This window comes from Manis javanica, chromosome 3, assembly GCF_040802235.1.
Source record: "Manis javanica isolate MJ-LG chromosome 3, MJ_LKY, whole genome shotgun sequence".
NCBI lineage: Eukaryota > Metazoa > Chordata > Mammalia > Pholidota > Manidae > Manis > Manis javanica.
Window position 1 is genome coordinate 33,294,308 of NC_133158.1, and position 23,015 is coordinate 33,317,322.

Genomic DNA, 23,015 nt, shown 5'->3' on the forward strand with positions numbered 1-23,015 from the left:
GTGGCTTGTGGCAGTGACTAGAGAGGAGTCCATGCAAAAAGGCTTTACTGAACAGTAACAGAAATAAATAATAGATAAGTAATAATAAAATAAGAAATAAATAATAAACTAACCATTTCAGGGTAACAAAAATTTCCAGTACAAGTGTCAAATTACAAATTTACCATTCTGGAGATTAAGATTATACCCTTTTCCTTGGTTCCCATCCCTAATCTGGTACCAGTAGAAATCTGCTAGAAAGAACTGTATATAGATTAGTCTCATACTTTAAGAATATGAATTACATTTTTGTGATGACAATAACATACCAAATCTGAAATATTCACAAAGTACTGATAATTAACTTGTCAGTCCCTAGACGCATTCCCTGTTTTTCATCTTGCCTGTATCTCCTCAGTTTGCTGGCTGAGCAGGAATTAGGCTGATCTCTAACTCTCGAACATGGATTCAATATATTACCACTGATGTGAATAACAACAATCTCTTTTCTTTCTAGATGAACAAATGAGAAATACTGTGTACTTAGATAAAATCCAAAGATAATTCAAAACTGAAATGAATAGCAAAATGACATTATACTCCACTAATGAAAAATAATCTGGATGAGAGACTAGCACAATAGCTGTCTGTGTCACTTCCTCCATCTGCCCTGTTCATCTTCAGGTGCAAGCTAACAAGCAGAAAGGTCTGGAGGGAAGGCATGAACCAGAGTTCCAGACAACCAAGTTGCAACTGGAGCCCCTGGGAACCCATTCTCTTTAACGTCTTAGGTTCACTATCTTAGGTTGTACAGAGTTCCTTGCGTGATTTTCTTTCTGAATGGGATTGCAGATCCCATAACTAGAATATGTAATATGACCCTGCTTTGCACTTACTGCTTAGTAGCTCAAAATCTACCACAGCATAAAAGGAAAGTGAGTATGAAATACCACTAGATCCAAGACTAACAAGCTTATACATGGTCTTGTTTTCTTAGGTTCTTTGTTATTCATTTGACTATCAATTTACATGAAATATGTTGCCTGAAGAAGTATATGCAGATATAGAAGTCAAGTTTAACTATTACTCTTAGACGGTAAAAACTGATCATACTGATGAAAAGATGGTTTCAGGACCAGAATCAAGGTTTGATTACATACCTAAGTTTGAAAAAACAAAAGCACAACCAATGTTCAGTATAATTATTATCAAGTGATCCCAGCTTAGATGTGGTTTTATTTCCCTACACAGTAACTAAAAGAAACCCAGACTGTCTTTCATTAGACTGTGGTCCTACCTGGGCTGTCCCGAGCCACGCTATGTACTTCCAGTGCATGGCTCCCACTGAGAATCAGCAACATGCCTGCAAAAGAGCAGCTGGAGGAACCTGTGTCCTCAGCCTCCAGAGAAAACTAATCCACAGCTTCCGTGGGAGGGAAGTTAAACACCTGAAACCATGAATCACTGGATTACTCAGTCACTCCTCCCAATTTTGGTAGGCACTATCCTTAAATAGGAAGGGGAGAGACAGCAAAGGGAGAAACAAGGAGAGGAAGGGAGGGGAGGGGAAGAGAGAAAGAGGAGCCAGAGGAGCAATGAGAAACATACACTGACCTCAGAGACATAGGAGAGGGGCTGTGAACACTCTCTTGGTATCTTCTGAGCTATGTACAAAGTTCTTAGAGGCATGAACACTTAGCTCTGCAAAAATCTGACTCGGCTGTGAGTTATGAATGCACCAACTGAAAAGTGGTTTTCTTTTCGATTAGTCTTTGCTGGAAAATTAGGCTATTCACATATAGAAATGTAAAATTAGATTAATACCTCACTCCAGACAAACTAAATTGCAAATGTGAAAAGCAAATTTTAACCTTTTAGAAGACAGTACTGGAAAATAGGGAAGGATTTTCTCAGACACGAATGAAAAGGCACAAATCAGAAAAACAGGATTATTGAATCTGGCTACATCTGTGTAGCAGTGAAACATGGCTGCTGGCATCCACTGCCTGGGCTCAAGTCTGACTTTGCTACTTACTAGCCATGTGACCTCAGGCAAGTTACTTAACCTTTGCATCCATCTCATCAACTATAAAATGGGGATGATGCCCACTGCAGAAGGTTGTTTTGAGTATGAAATGAGTCAATAAACATAGAAGTACTCAAAATAGTACCAACACAAAGTAAGCTGTGTTTCTTTTTAAAAATTCAGGTATTAAAAGACACAGCATGTATTTCCTTCCAAGATTTTTCACATTTTAGGCATAAATAAGGAAAATATGTATATATAGAGTCTGGACCAAAGAAATAATATAATTCAACACTACAGTACAAGTAGTGATAGTCATCTCTCTTGATAGTTGGTTTTGTGGCTAGGCAGCTGGCTACAGAATCTTCCAGTTCTCACAACAGCCTTACAGAGTAGACACTGTTTTCAGAAACTGACAAATGAACTGCCTGCCAGATGCCTCCTCCTACCGTATCCACAGCAGTTTGACAAGAGCAGGAGCACCCACTCAGCAGGGCTTCCTGTGACCATATCCTGAAGGGATTTCATGTCTGATAATATTCACAGTGTAAAAGTCCTAGCCACTTATGGCTGAGGTAAAATTAATTTGTATAGGAAAAAAGCTAGGACCCAAACTCAGCAAATTAAACATATTTTGACTACTTACTACAAGCCAGACAATGTGCTACAGAGCTAGGGATGTGGTTGGGAGCCATGATTCACACCTAACTGTTGCTGTAACAAGCAGACTACACTGCTTTGTTAGCACTTCTCTCTCACTATTAACAATTCATTGGCCAGGCTTAAATTATCTATTAACTGATCTAAATTAATAGATCAGAAAACAGCCCAAGAAAAATTTAAACAGCAGTGCCTCAGAACACCAATCAGGAGTAGAGTGGAGCTATCTAGAGCACAGCATTTGACAAAACTTTATGATGACTTACAATTTTCATTTCCAAACATGTTAAAGATCTACCTATTTCCTTTAAGTGGATGAAAGTGTCAGGACATGGCAGCACTCAGCTTTGAGAACAATCCTGTACAAAGGTAACATGGTAGAAAGAGCACTGATAAGGTGAATGGACTTGGGTTCAAACTTGGCTTTGCCCCCTCACTAGCTGTGTGTTGTTGGACCACCTGCTTGCTTTCTTTGAACCTAAGTTTTCTCATGAATAATGTTTAATGTGTGTTGAATCAGATTATGCCTACCAAATATGGTAAGTATTCAAGACGGTACCTTTTTCCATTCCTTATCTGGTTTACTATTTAAAATCCGACGACATATTTGAAACTAGAGAAGATTCTGAAATCCTTGACATAACAGCACCATTTTCAATAAAAGCCAACAGCACTCTCCTGTTTCCTTAGTGTCATGAAGTTGCCCTTGTCTATGTTTTATAGAGTAGTGACGCTCTTTCAGGAAATCTCTACATGCTAAGTTATCCACATTTCTGAGAATTTGAGGATGGCATTTTAGGGTAAAAGAAGGGGGTGGAGAGTATCAAAGTCTTTGAAATTAATGTGAAAACAGAAGCTTGACTATTTTGGTTTTTCTGGAAATGGATCTTTTCCAAGGCCCATTTCACAGAATGGGTTGTCCAGCGGCCTGTGTGAATTGATGATGGGGCACCTGCACACGCCATCCCACTGTTTTGCCAAAATTTTTACCTCAGAGACACAGATGACCATGTTTTTTAACCAAATTGGGGTGTGTGGTTCAATTTATATGATGTTCTGGGAAATTTATGCTTAGAAAAATAAAACATATTATTGCTTATGTGGGGGCAACAGGATAAAATACTTTGTTGAGGGAGACCATCCCCCAAATCCAATACAAACTGTAATCCCTAGAGATCATAATCCTGGTCCTAAGAAGCACATAGAAATCTACCTTCTAATCAATAAAAAACACAAAGATGCCTTGGTTGGTCTGAGGTTTCTTTTTGCTGCCTTTTGCTGCTAGGCAGATTGTGTTGAGAAGTGAAACAAAGCGAAGAGTTCTGCCTTAGGACTTCTCCAGCTCTGGGTGTGAACTTCGTGTCATCATCTCCTTGGGGCTTGCCTTTGCTATCTCCCCCACACCTCATCCCTAACAAAAAGAAAAGAAACCCATAGTCTATCAGCACTTTGTGCAGAAAGTATATCTCAATCATTTGTAGATTTTCCCCCTTCTCTGTCTCACTGTAGAAATGACACGCCCTTCCTGTCTCACAGTAAATGCAACTCTGCTGAGCAATTCTGTCCTGTGCAATTCTGACTCACATTTAGTTTGCTGTGCTGTGGGATGGAGAGGAGATCTCAAGTTGGGGTGGTAGAAAACAAAAATGGATTCAGTTTCACTAGACCACAGCTAGCCAGCTTTTTCTCTAAGCATTCCATTTTTTATTTTGGAGCTAAAATCAAGATTCAGCTAAAATAAGTCACAAAATTTTTTCTCACTTAATAATTCTTGTGCAGACTGGACTGTTTCCTATAAATTACAGGAATCATTTTTCCACATTTTTACACAGAACTTTGGTTACATGCAACAGCCTGTGGTTCTATGGGAATGTGCCTGGACCACCAGACAGGGGAACAGTGGAGCCAAGTGAGCAACCAATTACCTCTGCTTTTTATATGATGTTCTGGGAAATTTCTGCTTAGAAAAATAAAACATATTATTGCTTAATTTTAAGAAGCCTGAAAAATCTTTGATATACAAGAAATAGTCACAGCAATAATCCTAGTCCCTTCTGAATTTGGCACTATATTCTAGTTTGTCTCAAATTTTTCTTTTCTTCTAAAAACCACTTAAGGTCTGGCTTTTGTTCCTACTACCAGCACATTCAGGTCGATTCTCCACAAGGAACAGGTTTTAAAATAATTTCATGGGTGATAGTACATATATGACAATGAATACAGGACATGTTCCCTGAAGTGTGAATTCTGATAGGGTCAGTTCACTAGGTTTGTAGCTCATGATCTACCATGTGCCTCAGCAAAATGACAAAAAGACTACATAATGGATCACTTGGGAATAACGTAAACCTTAAACCTAAACCCACATATGCTAAGAGCCACACCTGTAATTTGGTTCTCCTGACATGGCATGCTGTTTCATGGTCCCCAGCTTTTGCCCATCCATTCCCTGGGCCAGTCCAGGACACTCTTTTCTTTTTCTGACTAACTACTGTTATCCTTCAAGACTCAGTTCAGGTGCAACTTCTTGCAGGAAATCTTTCCTGACCACCTTCCCCTTCCAGTTAGATTAATGGCTCTTCCTTTATTTTTCCTTGTATCTATACATACATCTCCATCACTGTCCTCACATTAGGTTGAAATGACTGTTCAGGGTATCTTGCCTCCACTGCCCCAAGTTCTGAGAACAGGGATAAAATCACATTCATCTTTGCATTCCAAGAAGCTAGCACAGTGCTCTGTATAAAGAAGATACCTAGTAAATGTTTGTTTAATATAAATGTTAACCAGCATCTCCTTAACATGATCCTTCTAGATCTCACATGCCATGCAGCAACTAAGCCCATGTTAGTTAGCAATATAACAAATACCAGAAATGTTAAAGAAAAAAAAGCTTCCAATAGGTGATACCGATCCGTCCAAGGCTGCTGAGGAAAAACTAGTGGGGTGATTATCTGCTTAGATTTTTCAAATCCTATTTGGTCTACCCTGCTCCACACCAACTGCAAAGATATCCATATGTGATCAGGGCTGCTGTTCAGAATTGCTTTGTCACAGGACTGATTTCCCAGCTTATGTGAAAGGTATTACTAAGGATTAGCACTGACAGGCCTGATGTTAGAATCCACATTAGCCTGGGCAGATGATCTGTCCTTTAACAAAACTGTGCATAACAAAACTCCCATGTACAGGGCCTATATAAGTGAGGAAGAGGGGGAGAGAGAGAGAGAGAGAGAGAGAGAGAGAGAGAGAGAGAGAGGCTCTTAAGCCTGCCAGTGGCAGTAAGTACATACCTATCGATGATCTCCTAAATGGTCTGAATGCACCAAACGACATAGAGTCACTGAATGGATAAAAAACAACACCCGTCTATATGCTGCCTACAAGAGACTCACTTCAAACCCAAAGACATACACAGACGAAAAGAAAAGTGATGGAAAAGATATTACATGCAACTAATAGGGAGAAAAAAGCAGAAGTTGCAGTACTTGTATCAGACAACATAGACTTCAAAACAAAGAAAGTCACAACAGACAAAGAAGGACATTCCATAATGATGAAGGGGTCAGTACAACAAGAGGATATTAATTATTATAAATATCTATGCACCAACACAGGATCACCTACATATGTGAAACAAACACTAACAGATTTAAAGGGGGAAATAGAATGCAATGCATTCATTTCAGGAGACTTCAACACACCACTCATTCCAGAGGACAGATCAACCAGACAGAAAATACGCAAGGACACAGAGGCACTGAACACCATATTAGAACAGATGGACCTAAAGGACATCTACAGAACACTCTACCCAAAAGCAGCAGGAAACACATTCTTCTCAACTGCACATGGAACATTTTCAAGAATAGATCAGATACTAGGCCACAAAAAGAGTCTCAGTAAATTAAAAAAGATAGAAATTGTACCAACCAGTTTTTCAGACAATAAAGGTATGAAACCAGAAATAAATTACACAAAGAAAATGAAAAATCCCACAAACACATAGAGGCTTCACAACATGCTCCTAAATAATGAATGGATCAATGACCAAATTAAAAGAGAGACCAAGCAATATATGGAAACAAATGACAACAACAATTCAACACCGCAAAATCTGTGGGACACAGCAAAGGCCATGCTAAGAGGGAAGTATACTGCAATACAGGATTACCTCAGAAAAGAAGAACAATCCCATATGAACAGTCTAAACTCACAATTAACAAAACTAGAAAAAGAACAAACGAGGCCCAAAGTCAGTAGAAGGAGGGACATTAATTAAAGATTACAGCAGAAATAAATAAAATTGAGAAGAAAAAAATAGAATCGATGAAAGCAAGAGCTGGTTATTTGAGAAAATAAACAAAATAGATAAATCCCTAGCCAGACTTATCAAGAAAGAGTCTGAACACATAAACAGAATCAGAAATAAGAAAGAAAAAGCATTAGGGACATCACAGAAATACAAAGAATTATAAGAGAATACAATGAAAAATTATATGCTAGCAAATTGGATAACCTAGAAGAAATGGACAACTTTCTAGAAAAATATAAGGTGCTAAGGCTCACTCAGGAAGAAATGGAACATCTGAACAGACCAATTACCAGCAACAAAACGGAATTGGTAATCAAAAAACTACCTAAGAACAAAACTCTTGGACCACATGGCTTCACTGCCAAATTTTATCAAACATTTAGTGAAGACCTAATAACCACCTTCCTTAAAGTTTTCTAAAAGGTAAAAGAGGAGGGAATACTTCCAAACTCATTCTATGAGGCCAGTATCACTCTAATATCAAAACTAGGGAAAGACACCACAAAAAAAAAGAAAATTACAGATCAATATCCTTGATGAACACAGATGCAAAAATACTCAACAAAATGTTAGCAAACCAAATTCAAAAATACATAAAAAAGACCATCCATCATGATCAAGTAGGATTTATTCTAGGGATGCAAGGATGGTATAATATTAGAAAATCTACCAACATCATCCACCACATCAACAAAAAGGACAAAAACCACATGATCATCTCCATAGATGCCAAAAAAGCATTTGACAAAATTCAACATCCATTCATGATAAAAACTCTCAACAAAATGGGTACAGAGGCAAGTACCTCAACATATCAAAGGCCATATATGACAAACCCACGGCCAACATCCTACTTAACAGTGAGAAGCTGAAAGCCTTTTCTTTAAGAATGGGAACAAGACAAGGATGCCCACTCGCTCCACTTCTATTCAACGTAGATCTGGAGGTCCTCGCCACGACAATCAGGCAAGACAAACAAATAAAAGGCATCCAGACTGGTAAAGAAGAGGTTAAACTGTCACTGTTTCCAGATGACATGATATTGTACATAAAAAACCCTAAAGAATCCACTCCAAAACTACTAGACCTAATATCTGAATTCAGCAAAGTTGTAGGATACAAAATTAATACACAGAAATCTGTTGCTTTTCTATACACTAACGATGAACTAGCAGAAAGAGAAATCAGGAAAACAATTCCATTCACAATTGCATCAAAAAGAATATAAAACAGAGGAATAAATCTAACCAAGGAAGTGAAAGACCTCTACCCTGAAAACTACAAGATACTCTTAAAAGAAATTAAAGAAGATACCAATGAATGGAAACACATCCTGTGCTCATGGGTAGGAAGAATTAATATTGTCAAAATGGCCATCCTGTCTAAAGCAATCTACGGATTCAGTGCAATCCCTATCAAAACACCAACAGCATTCTTCAACTAACTAGAGCAAATCATTATAAAATTCATATGAAACCACAAAAGACCCCGAATAGCCAAAGTAAAACTGAGAAGGAAGATTAAAGCTGGGGGGATTACACTCCCTGAATTCAAGCTCTACTAGAAAGCCACAGTAATCAAGACAATTTGGTACTGGCACAAGAACAGACCTATAGACCAATGGAGCAGACTAGAGAGCCCAGATATAAACCCAAGCATTATGGTCAATTAATAAATGATAAAGGAGCCATGGACATACAATGGGGAAATGACAGCCTCTTTAACAGCTGGTGTTGGCAAAACTGGATGGCTATATGCAAGAGAATGAAACTGGATTACTGTCTATCCCCCTACACAAAAGTAAACTTGAAATGGATCAAATACCTGAATGTTAGTCATGAAACCATAAAATTCTTGAAGACAACATAAGCAAAAATCTCCTGAATATAAACAAGAGCTACTTTCTCCTGAACGCATCTCTACAAGCAAGGAAACAAAAGCAAAAATGAACACATAGGACTACATCAAACTAAAAAGCGTCTCTACAGCAAAGGACACCATCAACAGAACAAAAAGGTATCCTATAGTATGGGAGAATATATATTTGTAAATCATGTATCCAACAAGGGGTTAATATCCAAAATATATAAAGAACTCACATGTCTCAACACCTAAAAAGCAAATAAACTGATTAAAAAATGGGTGGAGGTTATAAACAGACACTTCTTCAAAGAAGAAATTTAGATGGCCAACAGGCACAAGAAAAGATGCTCCACATCACTAATTATCAGGGAAATGTAAATTAAAACCACAACGAGATATCATCTCACACCAGTTAGGATAGCCAGCATCAAAAAGACTAAGAACAACAAATGCTGGCAAGGATGCGGAGAAAGGGAACTCTCTTACACTGCTGTTGGGAATGTAAAGTAGTTCAACCATTGCGGAAAGCAATATGGAGGTTCCTCAAAAAACTAAAAATAAAAATACGATTTGGCCTGGGAATTCCACTCCTAGGAATTTATCCAAAGAAAACAAGTTCTGAGATTCAAAAAGAGATATCCACCCCTATGTTTATTGCAGCACTATTTACCATAGCCAAGATATGGAAGCAACCTAAGTGTCCATCAGTAGATGAATGGATAAAGAAGAGGTGGTACATATACACAATGGAATACTAGTCAGCCATAAAAAAGAAACAAATCTGGCCATTTGCAACAACATGGATGGAGCTGGAGGGTATTATGCTCAGTGAAATAAGCCAGGTGGAGAAAGACAAGTACCAAACGATTTCCCTCATTTGAAGAATATAACAACGAAGCAAAACTGAAGGAACAAAACCACAGCAGAATCACAAACTCCAAGACGGGACTAGGGTTACCAAAGGGGAAGGGTGGGGGAGAGTGGGTGGGGAGGGAGGGAGAAGGGAATGAGGGGTATTATGATTAGTACACATGGTGTTAGGGGGATCATGGGGAATGCAGTGTAGCAGAGAGAAGACAAGTAGTGACTCTGTGGAATCTTACTAGAGTGATGGACAGTGACTGCAGTGGGATATGGGGGGGACTCCATAATATGGGTGAATATAGTAACTGCATTGTTTTTCATGTGAAACCTTCACAAGAGTGTATATCAATAATACTTTAATGAAAAAAATTGTATTAAAAAAAAGAAAAGAAGGAAGCTTTTAAGGATCCTGCTGTCCTAGTAGGGGTGGTGTAAGTAGTCAATAACATGTGTTGTTATGTTTCAGTTTTATTTTTATAATCACAGATTCTCTGAACTAGGAAGAAATGTAAGAAGTCATCTGGTTAAAAAAATTTACTTTACAGCAAAGTAACAGATTTTAAGAGAAAGATCTCTTCATGATAACTAAAACAAAAAATAAGGAGATGTACATTGTTCAACTTAATCAGGGACTTTCAAATATCAATTCACATACGCCCAGTGGAAATATCCAAATAGAGATTTCATGCCTCCATGTTAAGAAAGTCGTATGAGGATATACTGACCCCAACTCTTAAGATTTTAACTTTTGTTAAACAGAAACAGTGACCTAGGCTATGGATTATTAAAAAATCATTGTCACAAGACTTCAGAATGAAGAATGATTAATCTGAAGTGTACAAATTGGCTAATGTTAAAATTAGTTTCTATTTTCTGAGCACGTGTTAACCAAAAACAGGAGGTGACACAGAAACATGTTTTTACTGCTGAAGATTTAAAAATACATATAAAATCAATGCACAGATAAGCTACTTTGTAAAAATGCCACCAAAGCGTTCTCCTTTACAAGTTAATCCTCTACAAATACTTTTATGACACCAGTCCCATTAAAACAAAAGATTTCTAAACCTCCACTTAAACCTATACAATTTCGATGAAATTCTAAAGCAATGAAAATTTGGAAAGCTCCATGCAGTCTGTGAAAATTTCGCTTTGCCTGACCTGGATATCATTAGGTAGCTTGTAAAGAGTAAAGGCTCTAAGGAGGGCAGTCCAAACCAGGCATCTCCAACCCCACTTAAGGGCCTAATTCCTCTTCTTTGTCTTAAAATGGTCTTAAATATCATGTTTGCTAATGACTTGCAAATATCTACCTGAAGCTAATATGTCCCTTAAATCTACATTTACATTTAACTACTTACTCAGTATTTCTACTTGCATGTCTAACGGTCATTTCAACTGAACCAAGTTCCTGATATTACCCCAAACCTGCTCTTTGTGCAGTCCTCCCTATCTCAGCCAATGGCTGCTTCACTGATGCGTGCTTAGATCCAAAGCCTCGGCATCGTCTTTGACTCCTCTCCCTGACATTCCCTAGCCAGTTAACAACATTCATCATCACAACTGTTAAAACATATAGTACAATATTTACTATGTGCCAGGCATTGTTCTAAATCGTTTTTTTGGTAGCATTAATCTACAATTACATGAGGAACATTATGTTTACCAGACTCCGCCATCACCAAGTCCACCCCGACAAAACTCATTACAGCCACTATCCATCAGCAGAGTAAGATGCTGTAGAATCACTACTTGCCTTCATTGTGTTGCACAGCCCTCCCCATGCCCCCCTGCATTATACATGCTAATCATAATGAGCCCTTTCTCCCCACAACCCCCCCCATCCCTCCCTTTGCACCCATCCTCCCCAGTCCCTTTCTCTTTGGTAACTCTTCGTCCATTCTTGGGTACTGTGAGTATGCTGCTGTTTTGTGCCTTCAGTTTTTCTTTGTTCTTATACTCCACGTATGAGTGAAATCATTTGATACTTGTCATTCTCTGCCTGGCTTATTTCACTTGAGCATAATACCCTCTAGCTCCATCCATGTTGCTGCAAATGCTAGGATTTGTTTTCTTCTTATGGCTGAATAATATTCCATTGAGTATATGTACCACATCTTCTTTATTCATTCATCTACTGATGGACACTTAGGTTGCTTCCATTTCTTAGCTATTGTAAATAGTGCTGCAATAAACATAGGGGTGCATATGTCTTTTTCAAACTAGGCTGCTGTATTCTTAGGGTAAATTCCTAGAAGTGGAATTCCTGGGTCAAATGGTATATCTATTTTGAGTTTTTTGAGGATCCTCCATACTGCTTTCCACAATGGTTGAACTAATTTACATTCCCACTAGCAGTGTAGGAGGGTTCCCCTTTCTCCACAACCTTGCCAACATTGATTGTTGTTTGTCTTTTGGATGGTGGCAATCCTTACTGGTGTGAGGTGATATCTCATTGTGGTTTTAATTTACATTTCTCTAATGATTAATGATGTGGAGCATCTTTTTATGTGTTTGTTGGCCATCTGAATTTCTTTGGAGAAGTGTCCAGATCCTGTGCTCATTTTTTAATTGGATTATTTGATTTTTATTTGTTGAGGCATGTGAGCTCTTTATATATTTTTGATATCAACCCTTTATCGGATCTGTCATTTATGAATATATTCTCCCATACTGTAGGATGCCTTTTTGTTCTATTGATGGTGTCCTTTGCTGTACAGAAGACTTTTTAATTTGATATAGGCCCACTTGTTCATTTTTACTTTTGTTTCCCTTGCCTGGGGAGATAAGTTCATGAAGATGTCACTCAAGTTTATGTCCAAGAGATTTTTACCTATGTTTTTTCTAAGAGTTTTATGGTTTCATGACTTACATTCAGGTCTCTGATCCATTTTGAATTTACTTTTGAGTATGGGATTAGACAATGATCCAGTTTCATTCTCTTACATGTAGCTGTACAGTTTTGCCAGTACCATCTGTTGAAGAGACTGTCATTTCCCCATTGTATGTCCATGGCCCCTTTATCGAATATTAGTTGACCATATATGTTTTGGTTAATGTTTGGAGTCTCTATTCTGTTCCATTGGTCTGTGGCTCTGTTCTTGTGCCAGTATCAAATTGTTTTGATTACTGTGGCTTTGTAGTAGAGCTTGAAGTTGGGGAGTGAGATCCCCCCTACTTTATTCTTCCTTCTCAGGATTGCTTTAGCTATTCGGGGTCTTTGGTGTTTCCATATGAATTTTTGAACTATTTGTTCCAGTTCATTGAAGAATGCTGTTGGTAGTTTGATAGGGATTGCATTGAATCTGTAGATTGCTTTGGGCAGGACGGCCATTTTGACAATATTAATTCTTCCTAGCCAAGAGCATGGGATGAGTTTCCATTTGTTCGTGTCCTCTTTAAATTCTCTTATGAGTGTCTTGTAGTTTTCAAGGTACAGGTCTTTCACTTCCTTGGTTAGGTTTCTTCCTAGGTATTTTATTCTTTTCGATACAATTGTGAATGGAATTGTTTTCCTGATTTCTCTTTTTATTAGTTCATTATTAGTGTATAGGAAAGCAACAGATTTCTGTGTATTAATTTTGTATCCTGCAACTTTGCTGAATTCAGATATTAGATCTAGTAGTTTTGGAGTGGAGTCTTTAGGGTTTTTTATGTACAATATCATGTCATCTGCAAATAGTGACAGTTTCACTTTTTCTTTACCAATCTGGATTCCTTGTATTTCTTTGTTTTGTCTGATTGCCGTGGCTAGGACCTCTAGTACTAGGTTGAATAACAGTGGTGAGAGTGGGCATCCCTGTCTTCTTCCTGATGTTAGAGGAAAAGCTTTCAGCTTCTCGCTGTTATGTATGATGTTGGCTGTGGGTTTATCATATATGGGCTTTATTATGTTGAGGTCCTTCCCCTCTATACCCATTTTGTTGAGAGTTTTTATCATGAATGGATGTTGAATTTTGTCAAATGCTTTTTCAGCGTCTATGGAGATGATCATGTGGTTTTTGTCCTTTTTGTTGATGTGGTGGATGATGTTGATGGATTTTCGAATGTTGTACCATCCTTGCATCTCTGAGATGAATCCCATTTGGTCATGGTGTATGATCCTCTTGATGTACTTTTGAATTCGATTTGCTAATATTTTGTTTAGTATTTTTGTGTCTGTTAATCAGGGATATTGGTCTATAATTTTCTGTTTTTGGTGGGGTCTTTGCCTGGTTTTGGTATTAGAGTGATGCTGGCCTTATAGAATGAGTTTGGCTGTATTCCCTCCTCTTCTATTTTTTGGAAAACTTTAAGGAGAACGGGTATTATGTCTTCTCTGTATGTCTGATAAAATTCCAAGATAAATTCATGTGGACCAGGGATTTTGCTCTTGGGTAATTTTTTAATTTCGTTGCTGGTAATTGGTCTGTTTAGATTTTCTGTTTCTTCCTTGGTCAGTCTTGGAAGGTTGTGTTTTTCTAGGAAGTTGTCCATTTCTTCTAGGTTTTCCAGCTTGTTAGCATATAGACTTTCATAGTATTCTCTAATAATCCTTTGTATTTCTGCGGGGTCCGTCATGATTTTTTCCTTTCTCGTTTCTGATTTTGTTCATGTGTGTAGATTCTCTTTTTCTCTTAATAAGTCTGGCTAGGGTCTTATCTATTTTGTTTATTTTCTCAAAGAACCAGCTCTTGGTTTCATTGATTTCTTCTATTGTTTTATTCTTCTCAATTTTCTTTATTTCTTCTCTGATCTTTATTATGTCCCTCCTTCTGCTGACTTTGGGCCTCATTTGTTCTTCTTTTTACAATTTCAATAATTGTGACTTTAGACTATTCATTTGGGATTGTTCTTCCTTCTTTAGATAGGCCTGGATTGCTATATACTTTCCTCTTAGAACTGCCTTTGCTGTGTCCCACAGAAGTTGGGTCTTTGTGCTGTTGTTGTCATTTGTTTCCATATATTGCTTGATATCTATTTTAATTTCATCATTGATCCATTGATTATTCAGGAACATGTTGTTAAGCCTCCATGTGTTTGTGAGCCTTCTTGTTTTCTCTATACAATTTATTTCTAGTTTTATACCTTTGTGGTCTGAGAAGTTGGTTGGTAGAATTTCAATTTTTTGAATTTACTGAGGCTCTTTTAGTGGCCTAGTATATGGTCTATTCTGGAAAATGTTCCATGTGCACTTGAGAAGAACGTGTATCCTGCTGCTTTTGGGTGTAGAGTTTTGTAGATGTCTATTAGGTCCATCTGTTCTAGTGTGTTGTTCAGTGCCTCTGTGTCCTTACTTATTTTCTGTCTGGTGGATCTGTCCTTCGGAGTGAGTGGTGTGTTGAAGTCTCCTAAAATGAATGCATTGCATTCTATTTCCCTCTTTAGTTCTGTTAGTATTTGTTTCATATATGTTGGTGCTCCTGTATTTGGTACATATATATTTATAATGGTTATACCTCTTGTTGGACTGACCCCTTTATCATTATGTAATTTACTTTTTTATCTCTTGTTTTCTCTTTCTTTGTTACTTTCTTTGTTTTGAAGTCTATCTTGTCTGATACTAGTACTGCAACACCTGCTTTTTTCTCCCTATTGTTTGCATGAAATATCTTTTTCCATCCCTTGACTTTTAGTCTGTGTATGTCTTTGGGTTTGAGGTGAGTCTCTTGTAAGCAACATACAGATGGATCTTGCTTTTTTATCCATTCTATTACTGTGTGTCTTTTGATTACTGTGTTCAGTCCATTTACATTTAGGGTGATTATTGAAAGATATGTACTTACTGCCACTGCAGGCTTTAGATTCATGGTTACCAAAGGTTCAAGGGTAGCTTCTTTACCACCTAACCATCTAACTTAACTCGCTTATTAAGCTATTATAAGTACAGTCTGATGATTCTTTATTTCTCTCCCTTCTTATTCCTCCTCCTCCATTCTTTATATATTAGGTGTTTTATTCTGTACTCTTTTGTGTTTCCTTTGACTGCTATTGTGAGTAGTTGGTTTTATTTTTTTGCCTTTATTTTTTTTGGCTGGTCTGCTTTCTTTGCTGTGATTTTATTTTCTCTGGTGACATCTGTTTAGTCTTAGGAGTGCTCCCGTCTAGAGCAGTCCCTTTAAAATACCCTGTAGAGGTGGTTTGTGGGAGGTAAATTCCCTCAACTTTTGCTTGTCTGGGAATTGTTTAATCCCTCCTTCATATTTAAATGATAATCGTGCTGGATACAGTATTCTTGGTTCAAGGCCCTTCTGTTTCATTGCATTAAATATATCATGTCATTCTCTTCTGGCCTGTAAGGTTTCTGTTGAGAAGTCTGATGATAGCCTGATGGGTTTTCCTTTGTAGGTGACCTTTTTTCTCTCTCTGGCTGTCTTTAATACTCTGTCCTTGTCCTCGATCTTTGCCATTTTAATTATTATGTGTCTTGGTGTTGTCTTCCTTGGTTCCCTTGTGTAGGGAGTTCTGTGGGCCTCAATGGTCTGAGAGACAACCCCCTCACCACACCCAGTTTGGGGAAGTTTTCAGCAATTATTTCTTCAAAGACATTTTGTATTCCTTTTTCTCTCTCTTCTTCTTCTGGTAGCCCTATAATACGAATATTGTTCCATTTGGATTGGTCACACAGTTCTCTTAATATTCTTTCATTCCTGGAGATCCTTTTATCTCTCTTTGCCTCAGCTTCTCTGATTTCTATTCCATTAACAGCTTCCTGCACCTCATCCTGTCTGCTCTTAAGTCCTTCCAGAGATTGTTTTATTTCTGTATTCTCCCTCCTAACTTGATCCTTTAGCTCTTGGATATTTCTCTGCAGTCCATCAGCATGGTTATGACCTTTATTTTGAATTCCTTTTCAGGAAGATTGGTTAAATCTATCTCCCCAGGCTCCCTCTCAGGGGTTGTCTGAGTAAGTCTGGTCTGTATCAAATTCTTCTGCTTTTTCATGGCGATAGAGGTAGTGATAGGCAGTTGGTGCATGTGTCAGCTGGGAGAAGAATGTTACACACATGGGAAGCAGCTTCTGGTTTTCCACCCCATGGGGGTGGCTTTCTGAGCCACTGTGTGTGGGGCAGCCGTGAACTCTGCCGGGGGAGGCAGGCGCGCCGGGTGTGCTCTCCTGTGAGAACAGCGACCCTTCACGCTCTTCCCAGGTTTCTTCTGTCTGTGCTGGGCTGCCACGTGCTGGTGGGGCCTCTGAGTCAGGCCCGGGCAGCTGCGGAGGAGTCTCTGGGAGGTTGCTGTGGGCGCAGCTGCTCCTGGGCCACTCCATTGCTATGGCGGGGCTGAGCTGGAGGGTGAAGAGGCGGGAGGCTGTTTATAGCCATAAGTGGCTTCAGAGCTGCGCTGCCGCCCAGGGGGTTAGGGCGCCTGGAGCTCCCCGGGATTTGTAGCTGCTGGGCTGAACGTGCTGGGACTATTCCATCCAGCTGTGAGGCCCCTGCCCCTTTAAGACTTTCAAAAAGCATTTGCTTTTCTTTTCTCCCAGGGGACTGGCTGCGGGGACCCACTTGCAGATTTTACTGTTCCATTTCCCTAATATCCAGCACACCATGCACTGTGTGTCTGTGCTCCTGGTGCGGATGACTAGGGCTGGGTATTTAGCAGTCCTGAGATCCCACTCCCTCCCTGCTCCGACTCCTCTCCTCTTGCTGGTGGGCTGGGGTGGGGGACGTGCTTGGGTCCTGCTGGGCCGCGGCTTGTATCTTACCCCCTTCGTGAGGTGCTGAGTTCTCGCAGATGTAGACATAGCTTGGCTGTTGTACTGTATCTTCTGGTCTCTCTTTTAGGATTAGTTTTATTTGCTGTTATTTTCAAATATATGTATGGTTTTGGGAGATTTCTGCTGCCCTACTCACGCTGCCATCTTGGCTCCTCCCTCCTCAATCCTTTTTATGTTTAGTAAATTGTTTAATTCTTAGAGTGATGCTACAAGTGGATATTATTATTCTCTCTATTCTATAGCTAAGGAAATTGAAGCATAAAGAATTTATGTCTAAGATCACAAGGTAAAGAAGTGGCTAAGCCAGTATTTGAACCCAGACTGACTACAGTCAATTGTTTTCCTCCATGAACACTACGTTGGCCCAGCAAATGTTTTGGGCTGTACTTGCTAAAGATTACTTGCAGAATCTGACCATTTCTCACTCAATCTCCACTGATGCCACCCTGGTCTAAGCCACTATCAGCTCTTGCCTGGACTATGATAGTAGTCTCCTGTAACTGCAGTATTTCTATAATCATTTGCAGAACAAGAAAAATCGTCTTTTTGAAACATAAATCAGACCACAACACTTTTTATACCTAAAACTTAGACCAGTGGCTCCCTATATGAGTCAAAGTAAAAGCTGCCGTCTTTACCACAGCCTGAATGACCATGCCCTGGGCACCAGCACCTTGTTCATACCTCCCCAACTGCATATCTTACTGCTCATCCTGTTACTACAATCCCACCAGCTACAATGGCCTCTCTGCTGTTCCTGGGATGTGCCACATATGCACCCATTTCATGGCTTTTCCACTTAGTGCTCCTTCTGCCTGGAATGTTTCTCCCCAGACACCCACATGGTTTCTTCCATCATCTCTTAGGGCTTTGCTCTAGTATTACCTTTACTAGCAAGGGCTCCTCTGACACCCTATTTAAAATTGTAATCTTCACTGCTATTACAAACTCCCTATTCTCCAGCCTAGCTTCATTTTTCTCCATACCACTTTTTACCTCCTGACATATTTTTATATCCATCATCAAAAATTTGAATGTAAGGTACATGTATGTAATTATTTTTGTGTTCTGTCCACTTGTTTCTCCAACACATAAACTGTGCATAGAACTTAGTAGCTGCTCAAACATTTGTTGAATAAATGAAAATATTTCCTAGTCACTTAATCTATTCAGAGAATATTTTAGGTACTGGATATTTGCAAATCTTTTTCATTACAATCTGAATTGTATTACCAAGAGGTCTTAACAAGGTTATTTATAACTTTGTGTTATAACAGGATCTTATTAAATTAGAGACTGACTTCTAATTCTCTTTGAAATATCATACCTTGATATATTAAAAATATTTTGTTCAAAAATAAGATATTTCTTAATTCAAAAAAGCTTAGAGTTGGTTTATACTTTTGCATAAACTGTACTAATATTCATTAGTATCCCCTCTCTTGTTTTATTCAAATATGAGTTAAATGCCCAACATTATCTTTTTCTATGTGAACTGTTTGAATACTTGTAGTATTGCCTCACTAGCCTGACTCCTCAGACATCTTCTGAGGCTGCAAAAGCTGAAGGTTCAGTCTGGCTTATATGTAACTTAATGATGTGATGACAGCGACAGCAACAAAAGTAGTAACTGTTCTTCACTGTGAGCCTGGTGCTGTGGTAAGCATTCTGATTATATTACTTTTCAAAACAACCTTAGGAAATACATACCATTGTAATCTCCATTTTACAGCTGAGGAAACTGAATCAGGGGAAGTTAAGTAACTTGCCTAAGGTCAAACAGCCAATAAGCAGCAGGGCCAGGATTTTAACCCATAGGATTTGGCTTCAGAATCTTTTTTCTCAACACTTCATTGCAGTGCTTCTCACAACAGGCATTATTACCACCACTTGAAGCATGAGAAAGAGGAAGCACTGATGATCTCTATATAGTCAGACCCTGGATGGGGTGGGAACCCCATCTTTAGAATTACAGTTTGTTTCACACACACACACACACACACACACACACACACACACACACACACATACACATGTGTATGTATATGTATATGTATCTTGCATGAACTGAGGTACTATAGGAGGTATAAAGCTGGCAGTAGTATGGCACTGTCCAAAAGCAGCTTATATAATGGAAAGTGTAGGCAAAAGGTAATTTAACATTTCCAGGATCTTTTAAAGCTGATGACTCTTGACATATTAAAAAGAGAGTATACACAGCAGACACTTCCACAAACTTTATAGGTCTATGTCATGTATTCAACTGTACAAAAAAGCAGCTACATTCTCAAAATTAAGTACATATTCTAAGAAAGATAATAGCCTGAAGTTTCCCTTGTCAAATATTTTATCTTTTTTTAATGAACAGAAACTTGTTCAATTGAGAAGATTTTATTAAGCCTGCAAGAATGATCTGTTCCCTTTGTTTAAATAAACTTCTCTTAAAGTAATTTTTATTCAGTTGCAGGTAACCCAGTAATGTTAGAACTATAGTCGTTCTATTGAAATATAATGTTCAGATTTGCTTAGATTTTTCTTATTTGATATTTGTAATGACAAACTATAATATATAAACCAACTTTCTCAAATAGAATATAAAAGATAAAATCTAGTTTATACTTCTAAGTTATAATAGGACAGCTAGTGACTAAAAAAAGGACTAAATTACCTCAAGACAAATGCTGGGCATAGAAGCCACAGGGCATAAATTTGCAAAGAAGTAAAAAGCTAACCTTTTCAAAGAATATTGCTTCTCTCTCACTTACCAACTTTACATTTCCCTGTATGGCCCTGGAAGACGGCTGGTTAGCCAGAGACGGGTAAGATTCCTCAAGGGAGGAACAACCTAAGACAGGCACAGTCGCAGGGGGGCCATCAGGTGAGAAACTGGGGATCAACAGAGGTGAGGCTTAGAACCTCACCCCCCTGTTTTGAGAGAAATCTTCTTCATCCGTGGATGTTTTGTTGCCCTTGTCTAGCTTGGATTAATACTTAGTCTATAGGCACAGACCTGATCATCTACATTTGCCCTCTTACAGCACTAAATTATGTTTTCTACCTTTATCTTGCATCTACCTACCATTCAGCATTTTATTAAAAAAAAAAAGGGAAAAATGTGGGATTCACATATAAATCAAATATAAAAATCAAATGAATAATCATATCTGACTTGATTGTTTATAGTTCATGATGCGTGATCAAAACCGAAAGTTTCTGTAATCTGACTGTCCTTGCACTGTTCACCATGTAAGAACTTGCTGACCATGTAAGAACTTGTTTGTTATGCTTCAGAAGATTGGAGACTGTTGAGAATTAGGCTTGGGGTTGAGTAATGATTGTGCATTGAGTCCCCTATACAGAATTTTATTGTTGTTAACAACCATTTGATCAATAAATATGAGAAATGCCCTCTCAAAAAAAAAAAGGACTAAATTAAACACATATATGAAGAATTAGCATAAATATGTGACTAGTTTGGATTTCAGAAGAAACAATTCCAACTGTTTTTTAGGTTTTTAAATGGAGGTATCCGTAACTCCTAAAAGGAGTGAGAAATCACTGAAATTCAGGCCCTCTAAAACTGGGAATCAATGCATACCAATGTTAACTGAGATAATAAGAAGGAAATTCAACTATTCAAAGACTTCTGAGAAGGCAATCTGGATGCTTAAACCTCTGTGAAGGAGTAATTTCAGTGCGAAGGAATCAGCCTCCACAACCTGCTTCTGCATTTCTACACTCTGTTAGCAGGTGGAAGGAGGCGTGACTGGGGACAGTACGACTCCACCAGGAGCACTAGGCTGCCTTCTTGCAACCCACAGTTATATCCAGTCTTAACAGCGATTCAGTTTTAAATGCCTGTATACTGACATCACTGAAAAAATACTGTTACGCATTCTGGAATTATTCCAGAGAGTGGGAAGAGAGTTGACACAGAGAACAAGATCAGCTATGGATGCTGGTCCTTCCTTTCTTGGCCAAATCTTTCACCTGTGATGAGCAATAACAAGATTTCAGTTTTTCTGAAAAACCACAAAGTTTTTCAGTACAAAAGCATAAGATGAAAATGACCATTTTAGAGATTTTGCATATAAAAGGAAGAACATTTCTAGTATGTATCTAGGTATCCGCAGGGTGAAAATGCAGGGCAGCCTAGAGAAAATTAGCAGCAGACAGATGGGGGAAGGCCATCATGGTGCCATGAAATTAAGGAAGCAGGGTTTAGGAAAGATTGAGGCTTCTACTATTTAATTCACTTTGCAATTATCCTTTGTCTTCCTTATATAAAACACTGAATAAAGATGGAATCCCTGCTCTTCAGGAACACATGACCTAGTTGGTGAGACATGGGAATGATCAACTGCAATACGGGCCCAATTAAGTAAATGATACAGCAGATATGAAGGCAAAGTACTTCCTGAACGCAAGAACGAGCCACTTATTCAGAAGTAAGGAAATGGAACAGAGGAGACTTCTTGGAAAAAAATGAAATGAGTCTTGAAGGGGAAGATTTTGAGAAACAGAGAGGTGGTAAGGAAAGGCATTTCAGGTTGATGAGCCAGTATGAGCAAAGACCCAGAGGAAGGCAATGACTTCTCCAAGATAAAATGGTTCACAAGGTTGTAAAAATATGGCACAGGAGAGGGCTGTGGTGGGAGATGAGCTCCAAGGCAGAATGAAACTACACTACACTTGATCCAAGGATATCACCGACAGCTTCTCAATGGCAGGAATAGAATAATCTCCTTTGGAATCTGGACTTTAGATCCAAAAGGCTGACTGTATAAAAATCCAATACATGTCCAAAACCAAACATCATGATCCTCCTCTAACCCTGTTTCTCTTAGAGTTTTTATATCTCTGTCCACCAGGAAACATAAGCCAAAACCAAACAAACCAAAGCCCAGGAACCATTCTTGACGTCTTCTACCCTCTAACTACATCCAATCCAACACCAAGTCCTACCTATTTTACTTTCCACATCCCCATCAAATTACAATACTTTCCACCTATTTCTACTTAACTCTACTGCCAACACCTCAGGACAAACGCTGGTCATCCTGACTGATCTACCTGCATTCACTTAGGCTATCAGTTAAGCTGGATAATTTTTTTTAAACCAGGAGACCTATATCACCCAATGTTTAAATTCTTTGAGTAGCTACTTGCAACTCTTAAAAAAAGAACAAGTGTCTGGACATGATCTATAAAGTCAGTTCTACGTGAGGGGCCCTGGATCTCTCTCTGGTTTCATCTCACTGCATGCTTTCCCCACTCCAGGCATGCTGACCTTTCAACCTCTGCTGCTCATCCTGTTTCTTCTCACGGTAGGCCTCTGAGCTTGTATACTGCCTACCTGTCCTTTCTTCAACCCTGAGCCTGGCATTTTTCTAGGTGCTTGGGCATATAATGACTAACAAAACAGGCTCTACTTTCATGAGGCTTACAGCTAAGTGAGGAAAGGTGGTAGAGACATAAGAACCAGTAATCAGATAATACAAACTGTGGGAAGTGCTACAAAGAAAAGAACAGAATGCTGTGAGAGAAGGAATAATGTAAGGGAAGGAAACCTACTTTAGAGGGAGAGGTCGGAGAAGAATTCTTTGACA

At 38.7% G+C, this 23,015-nt stretch overlaps 1 protein-coding gene across 10 annotated transcripts in view; it reads right to left on the minus strand.

Annotated features, from left to right (window-relative positions):
• The window catches only part of TMCC1 (transmembrane and coiled-coil domain family 1), a 374,903-nt gene that overhangs the window by 37,945 nt on the left and 313,943 nt on the right, over positions 1-23,015 (minus strand). Inside the window, exon 1 of one of the 10 annotated variants that reach the window (XM_037000319.2) lies at positions 1,277-1,402. The exons of the other annotated variants lie outside the window; for them this stretch is intronic. Within the exon in view, the coding sequence (XP_036856214.2) occupies positions 1,277-1,315 (39 nt within the window). The 5' untranslated portion in view covers positions 1,316-1,402. Of the gene's footprint in view, positions 1-1,276; positions 1,403-23,015 lie in introns of those variants that run through there. 10 annotated transcript variants of the gene reach the window in all.